Source organism: Eubalaena glacialis, chromosome 8 (genome assembly GCF_028564815.1).
Source record: "Eubalaena glacialis isolate mEubGla1 chromosome 8, mEubGla1.1.hap2.+ XY, whole genome shotgun sequence".
Lineage (NCBI taxonomy): Eukaryota > Metazoa > Chordata > Mammalia > Artiodactyla > Balaenidae > Eubalaena > Eubalaena glacialis.
The window spans coordinates 87,246,863-87,263,191 of record NC_083723.1 but is presented as its reverse complement, the minus strand read 5'-3'; the positions used below and the strand labels follow the sequence as shown (position 1 = coordinate 87,263,191).

General features: G+C 43.2%; 1 protein-coding gene and 1 pseudogene across 3 annotated transcripts in view; both read left to right on the top strand.

Moving 5' to 3' along the window:
- Window positions 1-16,329, top strand: part of ELMO1 (engulfment and cell motility 1) — a 560,600-nt gene that overhangs the window by 519,087 nt on the left and 25,184 nt on the right. For all 3 annotated transcript variants that reach the window (XM_061198670.1, XM_061198671.1, XM_061198669.1), the window contains 2 exons: window positions 7,192-7,304; window positions 16,047-16,154. In XM_061198670.1, the coding sequence (XP_061054653.1) occupies window positions 7,192-7,304; window positions 16,047-16,154 (221 nt within the window). The remainder of the gene's footprint in view (window positions 1-7,191; window positions 7,305-16,046; window positions 16,155-16,329) is intronic.
- LOC133097055 (U6 spliceosomal RNA) lies at window positions 3,117-3,208 on the top strand (annotated as a pseudogene).

Here is a 16,329-nt window from a genome sequence, read left to right as displayed (position 1 = left end):
CTGTTGCTGTGGCGGTCAGAGCTCTGTAAAACTTTAATCCACTTGACTGTTGCTGGGTGGGGCTGGGTTCCCTCCCTGTTGGTTGTTTTGCCTGAGGCAACCCAACACTGGAGCCTACCCGGGCTCTTTGGTGGGGCTAATGGCAGACTCTGGGAGGGCTCACGCCAAGGAGTACTTCCCAGAACCTCTGCTGCCAGTGTCCTTGTCCCCACGGTGAAACAGAGCCAGCCCCCGCCTCTGCAGGAGACCCCCCAACACCAGCAGTTATGTCTGGTTCAGTCTCCCCCAGGGTCACTGCTCCTTCCCCTGGGTCCCGATGCACACACTATTTTGTGTACGCCCTCCAAGAGTGGGTTCTCTGTTTCCCCCAGTCCTGTCGAAGTCCTGCAATCAATTCCCACTAGGCTTCAAAGTCTGATTCTCTATGAATTCCTCCTCCCGTTGCCGGACCCCCAGGTTGGGAAGCCTGACGTGGGGCTCAGAACTTTCACTCCAGTGGGTGGACTTCTGTGGTATAAGTGCTCGCCAGTCTGTGAGTCACCCACCCAGCAGTTATGGGATTTGATTTTACTCTGATTGCGCCCCTCCTACCGTCTCACTGTGGCTTCTCCTCTGTCCTTGGACGTGGGGTATCCTCCTTGGTGAAGTCCAGTGTCTTCCTGTCGATGATTGTCCAGCAGCCAGTTGTGATTCTGGTGCTCTTGCAAGAGGGAGTGAGAGCACGTCCTTCTACTCCGCCATCTTGGTTAATCTCCGTAAAATACCTATTTTTTAATTTTTTAGGGAACCTCCATGCTGTTCTCCATAGTGGCTGCACCAATTTACATTCCCACTAACAGTGTAGGAGGGTTCCCTTTTCTCCACACCCTCTCCAGCATTTATTATTTGTAGATTTTTTGATGATGGCCATTCTGACCAATGTGAGGTGATACCTGATGCAGTTTCTGTCTTGCAAGGAGGGACAGTGGCGCCTTGCCCCATCCCAGGGCCTACAGTACTGAAATGTTGGATATCATAATGTCTGTTTCAGCAGATGTGTGAACACAAGGAGATTTTATTATGCTTTTGACAACAATTCTTAAAACCTAAAGGGAGACTTGAGGGACCACTTCAATTAAGGCCAAGTGATTCTAAATTAATGTTTGACCATGACTTTGTTCCAAGTAAGACTGTTAACTGCTTGTCAAGTATGAAAACTTTGCTCCTGCTTTGGCTTCATAACTTTACTTCCCAAGGCTCTGCCTGTGACATTCTGAAGTCTCTTTTCCCTTTATTATAAGAAACTCTTACTTTATGCTTATTATTTAGAGAGAAGCAATGGAAATATTAAGGAAATCTCCTGTTATATGTAACTTTGGCATCATCACTTGGCCACGGGACTGAAAAGCACCACGGTCCACCGGAGCTCTGGGTATAGTTGCAGTAAAGTCATAAAGACTTGTCAGAGCTACAGCATTTCACGGGGGAGGCCATGAACCAGCCTGGTCATTATCCCAGAGCCCTTAAAACAAGCAGGAGGGTACCAGCCTCCAGCTTCTTCTCCAGTGATGCTCTGTCTGTTAGAATGATCTGCTAGACAGGAGCTCACTGTGGGGTTAAATGAAGTCCAAATGCTGTCACAGTGGCTTATAGGATAAGCCCAAGTCAAGAAAGAAAAGGCATAGACCATGTACGATTGTCTTCAGTCATTCATTTATTCATTCATTTAACAAATGTGTATTGAGTGACTCCTACCTGCCAGGCCCAGCCTGAGGTGCTGGGACAGGCAGAGAACCAGAGACACTTGGCTGTCCCTGTGCCAGACTTTAAAGCTGGGGTTTGGAGGGATTATCAGGGACCGTGCTCAGTGCCAGGTGGGAGGAAGCACAGGCGGGTGGGTTGTCACTAGAGCACACAGGAAACGCATCTAACCCAAGCTTGGGGGTTAGGATATTCAAATTTTAGAACTGAAAAGCATCTTTAAGGTCATCCAGTTCAAGCTTTCCATTTTGCAAACAGGGACAGTGGCTTGGCTGGGGCTTGACTGCTGGTGCAGAACCCCGCTGGCCGCCCTCTCCCCATCACCTGGCTGCTGCACGCAGCACGGAGGCAAATCTCGGTGCCACGAAGATCCCTTGGGCATGTGTCTTGTTTTTATAAAATGTTTATATTTCCTGAGAAGGAAAATGCAAACTCCAAATGACCAAATATTTTGGGAGACTGTGTATTCAGTGGGTTGAAGAAACTCTTATTTCTTAGCTCTTGACTAATTATTTCAGAAGGAGGTATTTGTTATTTTCTACTTAGTGTGACTTTATGGGAAGGATAAGTCCATCCACACAATTAATCCGAGTTAATGGATATAAAAAGTTTGAATAGTCCCCAAATAGGTCATTTACCATGATGTTGGGGGAAGGGGAGCTGCAGGGACAAACACCAGGGAAGCAGAGAAGCAAAATGTGGAAAATCCAGACCCAGGAGCTAACAGACCTAGGACCAGATTCCAAGGCCATCATTTGCAAATGTGGCTCTTTAGTCAAGTTCCGTCACCCATTCTAAACCTGTTTTTCTTACGTCTAAAAGTGAAGGTGATAAAAGTGTCCACATCGTTGGGTTGTTAGGAGGACTCAATGAAGTAGTGCATGAAAAGCCCTTAGCATTTGCCCCGCACATAACATCCACTCAGAGAAACGATCACTCTTATTATGAGCTGATAACCAGAATTTAACAAGTGTCACAGAGTCAATATGTAAATGGTAAAACTGGCACTGTGAATGTATTTGTTTATACCTCATCTTATCTCAGAATGTACAGTAAAAGTAGATGTGAAAGAAAAAGTGAAAGCAAATAGAGCCAGAAATAAGGCTAATGCCTATCCTGCAAACCTGCATCCTTGCTAAAGATTGGCCACAAGCTTTGCTCACGGCTCTCGTAGCTAAAGCCAGTGTTCAGTGCACTTGACAAATACTTATCAAGTGCCTGCCACTTGCCAGGTACTATTCTGTGTGCTGATAATTCAGCAGTGAAGAGAACAGATACAATTATCACCCTTGTAGGGATTATATTTAAATGGGGAGAAATAGATGATAAACATGGTAAATAAGATTGTAGCATGTTAAAAGAGGATACAGGAACGCTCGCTTCAGCAGCACATATACTAAAACTGGAATAATACAGAGAAGATTAGAATGGCCCCTGTGCAAGGATGTGTGACGTGTTCCATATTTTTAGCAGATGCAAACTATGACATATAGAATGGATAAACAACAAGGTCCTATTGTATAGCACAGGGAACTATATTCAATATCCCATAATAAACCATAATGGAAAAGAATATGAAAAAGAATATATACAATGGAATCACTTTAATGTACAGCAGAAATTAGCACAACATTGTAAATCAGCTGTACTTCAATAAAATAAAACTTTTTTTCAAAAGAGGATACAGGAAATAAAAAGCAGAATAAGGGAAATGGAGAGTTTGCGATTTTAAATACAGTGGCAAGAGTAGATCTCTCTAGTTGGCATGGTGACATTTGAGTAAAGATGTGTAAAGGACTAAGTAAGGGAGCAGGCTGTGTGTGTATGTGGGAGAAATGATTTCCAGCAGAGACGATCACCAGTGCAAAGGCCCTGAGGTCAGAGTAGGTCTGGGCACTCAGTTAGTAACAAGGAGGCAAGTGTGGTTAGAGCAGAACAAGCAATAGGAGGCGAGGCCAGAAGGGTAGCCAGGAGCCTGAATTTGTGGGGCCTTGTTGGGGAACCATTGGCGCAGGGGGCTGGTGTGCTCTGACTTGGGTTTTTAATGATCTCTCTTGCTGTTGTATGGGGAATAGACTCCAAGGAGGCAAGTTTGGAAGCAGAGAGATCAGTGAGGAAGTTATTTCAATAATCCAAGCAAGAGGTGATGAGAAGTGATTAGAGTCTCTATCATAGATTATATAGATTTTGAAGATAAGAAGCAAAGGTATTTACTGATCAATTAGATGCAGGGTATAAGAGAAGGATGAACTCAGATTTGGGGCCTGAACAACTAAAGGACAGAGTGAGTGGAGCAGACTTGGACAAGGGGATCAAGAGTTCAGTTTTGGACCTGTCAAGTTTGAGGCGTCTGCGAGATATCCAAATAGACAGCTGGATTGATGAGTTTGGAGTTTGGCCGAGAGGTCTAGGTTAGAATTATAAATTTGGACGTAGTCAGCAGAAAGTTGGTGTTTAAAGTCATGAGTCTGAAATATAAAGACCAGAAGAGGTGCAAGGAATGACCTTGGGGACCCTGTAGTAAGACAGAAACAGATCAATTTCTATGAAATAGACACTGTTCCTCAGCCCAAAGTCTCCCCAGAGCCCTTGTAGATCAGGGATTGGCAAACTATAGCTCTTAGGCCAAAACTGACCCACTATCCGTTTTTGTAAATAGAGTTTTATTGGAACACAGCCACCCTCCTTTGTTTACATGCTGTCAACTGCTTTCACTCTACCATGGCAGAGCTGAGTAGTTGCAACAGTGTATGACCCACAAAGTCTGGAACATTTACCATCTGGCCTTTTACAGAAAAAGTTTGCCAACCTCTGCTCTAGATGAACACCAGATGGCAGCTCAGCAGGGCAGACCCCAGGTCCAGGAAGAGTCTCACTAGTCTAGTGGCGCTGTCTGTCCTCTGCACATGGCACTGGCCTCATTGGGCCTGGACTTGGGATTCTCTTCCGGAAAAAAGTGTTAGAATTTGAATTGCTCTTCACACACTCGTTTATTCTCCCTCCTTTAATCTTCCTCCTTTTATTTATTTACAGGGCTTTTAGATAGAATTAGGGGAATATTTATCAAAGCAAAGCCAGTGAACCCATGACCTTGACCTCATGAGCCCCAAGCTGAGAATTTCCAAACCCAATTCCAGCCTATGGTTATTACCTGGATTACCCCACAGGTCATATCTCATTCACAGAGACACCATATAGGGATTACATATGTTTTCCTAATATGAGTGAGTTCGGTAACTACTGAGTCCATTTGCAGGGAAAGAAGAGGATATAACTTAGGGGAAAAAAAAAATCTGTTCCATTTCCTGCATTGCCTAATCATGTTTTGGAGTCCTTTGGGGTTCATAACAAGAAAAGGTAACTCTTGTAGCAGCAGATTCACTTATTCTGATAGTCTGTCTCCGAAGATGGTTCATAATGGAGTGTGTCATGATGAGCACATCTGGGTCTTACACTAAAAATCATAAATCATCAAGTTCTTTCAATTATTTCCTCCTTTTGGTCCTTGTCTCTGTATCTTCATCTCCATTTTAATAACTAAACGCTAGCCTAGTAAAACTATTATTTAAAGATACATCTCTAACCTAAGACTTGATGAAATTCCCAGATTCTCTCTCCCATGATTTCCCCGTCGCCCCAACTCGGAAGCCAGGAGTGGTGATTTATTGTTGTGTGCAACTGCCCTGGCAATTCCCCACCTTCTTCTCCATTCGGAGCAGGGTTCATCAAAGCTGCAATTTGCGAGTCTACAAAATTCTACAAAAGCTGAACGCTGATAATAGATAGTTTTAGTTATCTGAAAGCCTGAGGTGAGACCCTGTGAGACCCACACTGGAAAAGCAAATGCAAGTAAAGCAAATGCACCAAGCTGTACCTCTGGGGCTGAATCTTCACATTAGGCTTTATAAATAGTCAGTTGGAACAGTATCAAATGACAGGGCATTTGAGGCCATTTAAGTCCAAAATATGTATTAACAGCTTTCTAGAATACCTTGTTAGATGGCCGGATCCTTTTATATCACTTTTTATTCTTTTCTTTTTTTTTTTTTTCTCATGGGTAAATAGACGCAGTTTGCACAAGAAACACTTGAGTTTGTACCCCTATTCAGGGCTTCACCTCTGTAAACTCTTTCCCATCTGTGAGATGGGAATGATGATATTAATACCTGTTCCCAAAAGTTGGCATTTTTTTGGTGGGGAGGAGGGAAGGGGTGTTAAATGAGCTAAAATTGCATAGTACACTACCTGGCTCATAGCACACACTTACCGAGTGTCCGTGCCTTCTGCACCTGGAAACAGAACACCATGTGAAGACAGATTGCCTGCAATCCAGAGCAAGCCCAGAGTTAAGGCTGAAGCTGACGAAAATGTGAGCCTTGACTACAGTGTAATATGGGCACAAGGAATGTTTGGCTTGAGGAAAGAAGAGAATATTATCAAAGAAAATTCAGTAACACCTTGCATTCCTGCCCAATGCTTACAGCTAACTTACACTCACACTGTCTCCTTTGGGACAGGAAAAATTCTTATTCCCATTTTACAGATGAGGAAACTGAGACTTACAGGAGCTACCTGAAATGCCAATCATGGGCAGAGCCTAGACTGAAGTCCTAGCCTTCTGAGTTTGGGTCAGTGCTTTCAACACTGCTCTGAGGGCTGGACTCTGGGTCTCTCTATACATCCTCAAGTAGAACAACTCTAGCTTTACTAGACTCAAATGCTAGGGCACTACATAAAATTTCACATGATAAAAAATCTCTGCTTTTGAAATAAAAGATTTTAAACCCATTGCACTCTATTATCATATCTTTACAGCATAGTACATCTAAACCTGAATTACATTGTATTAGCCTGAGACAAGATGCAAATAATCCTTAATTTCTCCTCTCATTATCCCAATCTCTGTGGGCTACAATCTGGGTCGATGTGTTGTTCCCAGTTGTAAGTGACAGAATCCAAAGCAAAATGTGGTCCTGTACTTTGCCCGATACTGTGTTTGCTGTGGAATAGTTATCGTGTGGTTGTCCCACATTCCTGTTTGGTCAGATCACAAATGCAGTCTAGGAGTTTATCTGCTGTAGGGGGAGAGAATATGACCAGAGATTCATTGTCTCAGCAGAGCTGAGTGAATTTTTGCGTAAATTTATATCTGTGGCTTTGTAAAACAAGAGAAGAAATTTCTCGGGAGACCTTGGTCTAGAAAAACGTCACTGAAGTGATTGGTGCTCTTGTGGGTATCTGTAAATGTCAGAGAACCTATAGTGTTATTAGAATAGGTAACCATTTCCACTGATGCTTAATAAATGATTCTCTAAAGCACCCACTCGGGAGTATCGGGTTGTTCATGAAAAGTTGCAGCTTGCACTCGCCTGCCCCATCTGCCCGTGGTGCCCTTTCAGCCAAGTGCTGTTCTCAAGGCGCGCTGTGGAATATGTGTTTATCCTTTCACAGGGAACTAAAGGAGAAGATTCAGCCAGAAATCTTGGAGTTGATCAAACAACAACGCCTGAACCGCCTCGTGGAAGGGACCTGCTTTAGGAAACTCAACTGCCGGCGGAGGCAAGGTATTGTTTGGGGCCACTCCAGACCCAGCAAGGAAGAACAGTGGCCTGCCCCCTGGGGAATCACGTGGGCATGGGTGTTGGTTTAAGGGTAGGCTATGCAGCATTGTACTCAGGACAGGACTAGCAGTCCAGGTAAGTTCTGATTTCCCATGTATACCCAGGGAGCATCAAAATCTAGAATCACCAGGAGACCCGTGGAACTGAAGAGCCATCTGGGCCATTTCGTGCCTCAAGTCTGCCAGTAGTGGTTCAACAACAGCTAACGTTATTGAGAGCTTACCATGTACCAGGCTCTCACTTTACCTCTGTTAATGAATTTCATCTTCCCAGTAACCCTATGAAGTAGCTACTGTGATTACGCCCAGTTTACAGATAGGGAAACTAAGGCAGTGAGGTGCGAAGTAACTTGCTCAAAGTCACAGAAGAGCAGGGATTTATACTCCAGCAGCTCTATGGCTCTAACTTTTAATGATTCACTATGCTATCAGGAGAGCTGGCACCCACTGTTGGATTTGACCTTGAAATTTTCAGCACGGATGGCCCTTATTTTCAAATCCCCACACTGATTCTCTTCCAAGTCAGAATTATTTTATTTGTAGATGTAAGTAACAGTGAACCAAGGTGGGATAGAATCAATTTTCATAATCTTGCAAGACAGATTTCTGAATTGTCTCTATAAACTTTAATCCCAAAATATCAGGTTAAAATGGATGCCATTAGACTAGTTCCAATAGGTGGAAAGAATTTCCAGCTGTTTCTTAGCCAGGGAAGTAAAGTCCCTTGATTGCTTTCTTGACATACTGCTCATTGCAAAGTACTCGTATCATACTGTCCTGGAAACAAATAGTCAGAAAATAAAATTGAAAGATAAGACTGGGGGAGAGGTGAAGAGATTGGGGAACAGTCAGGAACAAGCATAAGCATTAGCAGCTGTACCAAGAACAAACATCAGTTATGGCCCCAGAGAAACCCTGGCAGATATTTTTGAAACCCGATGGATGCCCTGCTCTGACACAGACCTCGCCCACTAATGACAAACATCACTTCATGTTTATGCTGAGCCCATCCTCCCGGCCATTTACTTTTAATGGCTTTGTGCTGAATGTTGAGTAAATTCAACGTATTTCCAATGTAAGCATTAAAAATCATATTAAGGAATGTCCAAAGGCAGAACTTCCTTGACGAATGAAAATGCAGGTTATTCCCAGAGGATAAGAAACCATGACAATGAGCTTCAGGCTGGGCCTCAGGGGAGGACAATGGGCAGAGTAAGAAAGGGCTGAGTTACAGCTGGGACTGACAAAGGCTCACGTTAGGAAGAAGGAACTCATCTCTCCCATTCAGCCTTTGGAGGACTGGTTCACCCCCTCCTTCCTCACTGCATTCCTTGCATTTGGGCACCTTCATCAGCGTGAATGCCGCTCTAAGAAGATAGTGTGGCACAGTGAGGAAGACAAGAGCCCTGGAGCCAGATGACGTGGGTACCTTCCTACCTCTGTCCCTGTCCAGCTCTGTGACCTTGAGCAGTTTCCCCATCTGAAATGGGGTTAACAATGCCTGTCTCCTGAAGTTATTGTGAGGAAGAAAAGTGGTCATGAATGCAGCTCTTAGAAAGCAGCTTTAAAAAAAGGGGGTGGTAGCTACTGTTTTATTCTGGACGATCCTGTAGAAAAGAACAGTGAGCTGGGGGTGAGTAGACTTGGTTCTAAGCTTCTCAACTCTGTACTTGCAGAGTTAACCACCTGGGTGTTTTTATGCAGAACACATGACCTCTCAGGGCCACAATTTCTCATCTGTTAAGTGGGAAAATAGGACTACATGATCTATTAGTTCAGTTAGCCGGATTGCCTACTATATGCTCTGATCTCCTCATTGCCTTTGGCAAAATCAATATTCAGGATATATTGCCCACATAAGGTGATTTATAAAGTTTTTATTTACCTGACATTGGGCAAAAGGCACAGAAGTGGGGGGAGGAGAGAGGTGGCAAATAGACACATGCCACCAAATGCCTCCGCTCATGCCTAGCTAGAATCCTTCGGAACCTAATTCAGAGAACCCAGTTTGACCTTCCAGTCTACTCCACCACGAGACTTCCCTTTCTAGGCTGAAATGGGTAGATTCTACTTGAATAATCCTGTTTCTAGATGTCCTAATTACAGTTTTTTGGCTAAAGAAGTGTTAGTCCCAAATATGCCACTTTTTCCAGTTCTCTAAAAATGAATTACCTACTGAACAAAAAATATTAGCATCTAGATTATAAATTTATTAGTTAAACTCCCTAGGGAGCACGACCATCTGTGTTTAGTATAAAATCATCCTTCCAAGTGAAGGAAGGCTTTTTGGTGTTTGGTAAATGGATCTAAAATCTGGTGACTAGCTCTGTGTGCTTAAAAATAGGGATTCAAAGCAGACTGTGCTGAAATTGGTTTCCTATCACCCCATCAAAACATTCCATTTAGATTTACCCACATTAATGAGGACATGGTGTAAAATCATTTTAATCCCTTCGAGAAAGGTGAGATCTCAGACAGGAGCAGCCAGGAGCCATCCCAGGTTAAAGAACAAGCACATGCGCAAAGGGCCCGTGCGTGACCACACTCCCTCTAAACTTGTCCAACAGTGAGTCAAACACAGATGAGTGGATTTAAGTATTAACTTTACAGGGGAAAATAGGAAAGAGCTTCCTGTCTCACAGAACTGGAAAGGAGAGGAGCAGATGTAGAGCCCTTTAGTGTGCCATGTTTGGCTAGACGGCCCCTGAGTTGCTACCTGCCCATCATTCTACCTGCCTCATTTGCAACTCTGCTACTTGGTTAGTCCAATATAGATATATACAAATCTGGATTTCTGGGAATTCTGACCACAGTAGAACTGAGAGGCAGTAAATCATGGGAGACACACCAAGCTGCATTCAAGTCCCTGCCTCCCCAACCCTAGCTGGGTAGCCTTGGACAACCTAATAAATCTCTCTGTGCTTCTGTTTCCTCATCTGTCAAGTGGTACATCAAATCATTGCAAGGGTTAAATAAAATCATGCATCTATAGCACTTGGTGCTCAGCACATGGTCAAACATTCATTAATGGTATTTAGTATTCATTTTAGCTTACAGTTACTCAGAATATAGGTTTTTTAACACAGGCCATAGAGTGGCAATGGCTGTCACATACTTGCTTCACTCTGTCCCGCATTCTCTATGGAATGTGAAAGGCTCTTGTTCACAATCCTTCATAATGAGATTGCCTTGCTTCCGTGTTTCCTGAACTTCTCAAGAGAGTTAAGATGAAATCCCAGAAGTTGTCTGTGTTTGAGCCGTTATATGCTTCATGAGAATCTACAGGCTCAGGAACTGCCTCCTATTTTCCTTTCTTTTCAGAGATTAGGGTCTTTCAGAATCACTTGCACTGAATAGTCTTGATAAGAGCCCAGGGCTACACATTGGAGTATCATTTTCAAGAAATGATAGCATGAGACTTTTGCTTCTCGTTGAAGACGGTGTCCATTTTGTTGACCAGTATCCCTTCTCTAAGCATTAACACAACAAACTTAATCTGAAACCCACTGGTGAGTGAATCGTGTACCCAGAGGAGTTGGCATGTTCCTGCGCTGAGGCCAAGGACGGTGTACCTGCCTTGTTCTTTCAGCTCGCTCAGAAGACCTAGAGCCGAATGGTACATTCAGGCCATTTCAGTAACCATAGGAACCCTTTTGGGGAGCAGGTTGTTTCTTCCTCTTTGATTGAAATTTTCTTTTAATATTTAATTAAACCTTATCATAACTCATTTTTACAAAAAGGCAGGTATAAATAAAGGCGTTTTTTCAAAAGAAGAAAAGCCAGATTATTTTCAGAAAAAAATCACTTTGCAGTAGATCAAAATAACAGATAATCATTGTTCTCAAAATGTTGAGGGACCAGTAATGTGAATGAGAGGGGTTACCATTGACTAGAAGATTAGGAAGGCACTAATATTTGACAGCCAGCTCTGTGGAAGGTGCATGATGGATACTCTATATATGTTTTACTCATATAATTATTAGTGTTACTTAACAAAGGAACCATAGGGATCCCTAAGGTTTTTATAATTTGGCCAAGACTCCATAGCTCATGTGTCAAGACCAGGTGTGTAACTCAGGTCTATGTGACTCCAAAGCATCAGTTAGGCCAAACCATCTTTAAAATGACTTGGGGGCTCTGGAGTTATCTTTTGCTGTGAAAGGAGAGTCTCCAGGGAGACAGAATTCTGAATCAAAACAAGAGCATCTCATTCTGAAGAATGTTCAGTGAAGTGAGGAAGATTTGAAAGGCGGAATGACCTTCATTCTGTATCCGTAGTTGTTGTCTTCCTTTACTGGACCAACAGAGAGATCTTATATCTCATCACCTGGAAGATGACATTTCCCTTTAAAAGCATTGCTGGGGTCCCTCATGTTTTGTGACTTGGAAACATTTGACCCTAGGCAGGAAGCAGACCTCCCCCTGACTGAGCGCACTGAAGATTTTGCACATTTCAGGTTAACCTAAGAAAGACCCAAAGTCCTAGTGGAAGTGCCATAAGATTTCATTTTAGTAAAAGCCACCTGTCTCCCAAACACAGGCCTTTCAGGGCCCCCTGGGCCAGCAGCCAGCTGCCAACTGTGGGCTTTGCGCACAAGACAAAGATGTCCCCCTGAGTCCATGGCAGAGTCGATCAGGACTCGGTTCTTGCTGTGCCCTGTGCCTCACTTTACAGTCCGCATTTCACACTCAACAATGGTAGCTATTATTCAGCTTGCCCGTCTCCCATAAACACCTGCTGGCCGACCCAACACTTGTCTCCAGCCTGGGTATGAAGAGAGACAATGGGCTGCACTGTTCCATATAGCTACCTATGGCTATTTAAGTTAATTAAAATTAAATAAAATTCAAAATTTCTTCTATTACTATTGAATAAGCAGGTACAGAGTATTTGCATCATTGCAGAAAGTTCTATCGAACATTGCTGCAAGAATTACAGTTGTCAAGGGTGATTAGCTCCATAATGATCTATGTGACATTGGGAATAACTTTAATCAGCCCTGGAGACCTTCTTACCAGGCTGTGAGCTTTGAAACCAGCTTTTCCCTCTGAACCTTCACACACACACACACACACACACACACACACACACACACACACAGAAAAAAGAGTGAAGCACAAAATTATCTCCATATTTTCAGTTTTTGAGTTGGGGGAATGAAAAGATGGCTATTAACGTACTAACATTTCTAATTGACTGAAAGACCTCTATACTAACTCCTGTTTTCTCTTTAAATGCTACTAAACAATCTTTGCTAATGTTCTCACTGCTTCCTGCTAATTGCTTTTAGTGACACAATCCACTCATTCATTGCCCAGAGGGATTGGGGAACTAGTAACATCATGCTGGGTTTTGAATAGAAAATACACATTTTTCTTACCATAAAAGAAACTGCAAATCAAGCTGCCACTGGTGGCTGACACTGAAACTGCCTCACCCAGCAAGTCATTGCGCTCTGCTGGTCGGAGATGGCATCTCTGCTCTCCTTTATAGCGGCTCTGCCTTCCAGACAGCCACACCCAAGTTATGATGCCTCTAAACCTTCCCAGAGCTAACGACTCCAGCCTTTATCCTGAGAGAGATACTGGCTGAGTATCCACCCACTTGTTTATGAGTCAAAACAACCTTCCCAAGCCGTTCAGCCCCTTTTCCAATATTTTGTCATCCATCCAAGGCTTCCTATTTGATGGGAGGAGCAGAACACATCACTCACATCAGTGATGCACAGATCTTTTGCTCTCCACCATTTTAGTAGTAGACAGAGAAAGAGGAACTTCTATAGGATAAGAGAAGAGGTAGCCAGAGGTAGGAGGAAAACCAGAAGCTGGTGGTGTCATAAAAGTCAAGAGAATTTAAGCCTCTGGAAAGAGGAAAATCTGTCAGCTGTACCCTGTATTGTTATGGCAAGGTTCCAAGTAGCCTTTTGTGTTTCTTTAAATAAACAGTGACTACAGCTTTTCAAGGAAGACGGTTGTTTTACCTCCCGGAACCCTGATAAATAGCCACTGTTTTCAGTAGTTTCTGAATGTAGGAGTGTGTGACACGAGAGATTTTCCCTATTCCTGTTTTTCCCTGTAGCACAGGCAGAGTTGCTGAGTCACGGTCCCTACTTCCCAGACCTGGGAAACAAGTGTTTCCACCATATTTCTTTAAGTTGCCACTAAGAGCTAGGGAGCTTCTTTTCCTTGAGCTTCTTGGCTTTGTCCCTCATGTCTGCCTTTCGTCCTAATAATTTTTGCTACACCCAGTAGAGTACTGTAGGCACTCTGCAAATATTCACTGGAGAAATAGACATAACGTATTAAATAGACAACTTACGAAAGTATGTGCAGCAAATTTTTGAAGTGTTGCAAATGAATGTAAGTTGTGCATTTTACTCCACAGTATATGTTTGTACCACTTAAATTTCTCAATGCTCCCCCAATTATATTGAGGATGATTGATCCATCTGTGCCATATTGACCCTTGGGCTTCAGGTTACCACTGCCAAACCCTAGAGTTTACCCCGGTTTGAAAAGTGAGGGATTTCTAGGAAGAACAGGCTAAGACCTCACTCAAAACAAGACCAGCGTGTCCAAGCACTACTGCTCACCAACTTCCTTCCCAGCTTTCTGTCACCCTTTTTCAGTTGCTCACTTAGCCAAAGTCCCATCTCAGAGGTAGCAGGGGAAGGAGAGCTCTCTAGGAAATTTTTCCAGCTGGCTTTGTGGCCATCACAGTTCATTTAGACAAGGTGAAAGGTCCTTTGGGGGGAAGAAATCTCTACAGTTTCTCATGCCAGGTTCCCAAGAGCACTGTTGGTGCTCGTGGCCAAAACTTGTCCCTCTCCTTTGGAATTGCAATTCCTATTGTGAATTACAAGTCAAATTCCCAAATGTGTTCTCCTCGTGGGAAACTGCCTAATTGAAATGGTTATGAATTATTCAGGGAATAACTTTATTTTCTCCCTTTGAAATGCTCTCCCAGAAGAATGACCTGTGCTGTTGAGTGTGTGTGTGTGTGTATATGTATATATATATAACAGAATTTTGAAAATTTAGCAATTCCAGATGTTTTCCTAGCGCTCAAATCACTGTTTCTTTCCTCTCAAATTTTCCCACCAGCGTTTAGATTTTTTAGAATATATGGATTGCCATACTCTGGCTACATTCAGGAATTCTCAAACCCTGTTTATAGATGAGAAAGGAATCACAGAGGCATTTTGCTTTTGTGGATCTAGTTTGGGTGTTTTCTTTGTTCATTGTGTGGCTTTTACTTCCAGTTTTAAAACTTTCTTTTCTACAAAAAGAATTGTAGTTAAAATGTGGTTTTGCAGTGAAAGCAATTTTAGGTAGAAGAACATTTTTCTTAAACATTATAGAGGCCTTTTTGGTCAGAGTGGCTTCAAAATAATTTGTGTTTGTAGACACAGTAATGGGGTGACTTGACCAAGGCCACTGTGTTTGCCAATTGCATAATGTCACAAAGGGGTTTACAGGTCATGGATGCTCTGTGCCTTAAGCATCTTGACCGGGTGCCCTTGGGTCTTCATTTATCAATTTAACCAACAGCAACTGTGTAACTTCCACATGCCAGGCACTGTGCCAAGGGATCAGTGCAGTGGAATTGTGACGACAGTGGTTGTCATCAGAGCGCCCTGGCTTCTCCTCACTGTCAGGGCTGATGTGTGTCCTGGAGTCCTCTTCTGTCAGTAACCTTTCACATTGCACCCACTGGGATAAGTTGCTTACCTAGGGTCTATGGCAGATAATGGGGAATACTAAGGGGCTTAACATAGGAGCACCAAGGATCCAAGGAGACGGTGGAGCAGCTAAGAGGATGGGGAGGGTCCCTTTGGCTGCAGTAATCAGAGAGGGCTTCCTGGAGGAGGCAGCATCTAGCACAGCCCTGAGAGCTGCACAAAGATTGCTGTTAAGTTTCTTATCTAGAAAAAGCACTCTCTGCCTCCTTCTTGCTGCCTCACCAGCTTATTCAAAAATTTTTATTACATTCGGGGAAGTCAAAGGAGTTATTTATAAGAATGATCCTAAGGTACTGGTCACACTTATTTAAGAGAACTAAACTCTAGGAATGAGAGAGGAGGTGATTGCAATATCCTCATTCTTGGATAAATTTCTGAATTATTAGTGTATTTCCTCATGAATTCCATCCCTTGTGTGTATCACTAGCTTCCTAACAATTTATTCATTGATTAGTTTGTGTGCATAAGCCTCAGGGGTAAGGGGTTTGATATGCCAACTGAGATATGGCGCACCCATCTCATCAGTCTTAAAATGTCACAGAGGAAAGTGGAAGCAGAAAAATTCTGAGAAAGCTGTTTTTTCTTCATCTCCCTCCCCACTTTTGTCAGACCCAACTGAATAAGGAATAATCCCCTAATCATTATAGATACTGATGAAATAACCCTCTGGAAGCCACCACCTCAGAAACGCTGGTGCCATTGTCCTCAAAGGATTTGATAACTTTCCCAGTGGTACCAATGTCTACCAAGAAGGACAGGAGCTAACTAAATATCAAAATCGAGACGGGACTAACTGCCAGGGCTCTAGAAGTCATTCCTTCTTGAAGACTTAAAATCGAAGGAACTGTGTGTTCTCCCAGGCAAGACTATGATGAAATAAGGATGTCAATACTTTTTGGAAACCAGAATCGCTTACCTGGTAAATTTGTGTTTTTTTCCCCCAGACAAGTTTTGGTATTGTCGGCTTTCACCAAACCACAAGGTCCTGCATTATGGAGACTTGGAAGAAAGTCCTCAGGGAGAAGTGCCCCACGATTCCTTGCAGGACAAACGTAAGTGCCTCTCCTGTATTGGAGGCCTGAGTTTTGGTTGCTTGTTCGTTTCCTGGTCACAGAATATCATGCAGAAAGACTATCAACCTAAGTAAACCCATTAGGCATGTCTCATCTAGCTGTGAGTCCTGGCCTGAGCCGTCTCATCAAGCATAAGACCTTGATGGATTTGTGG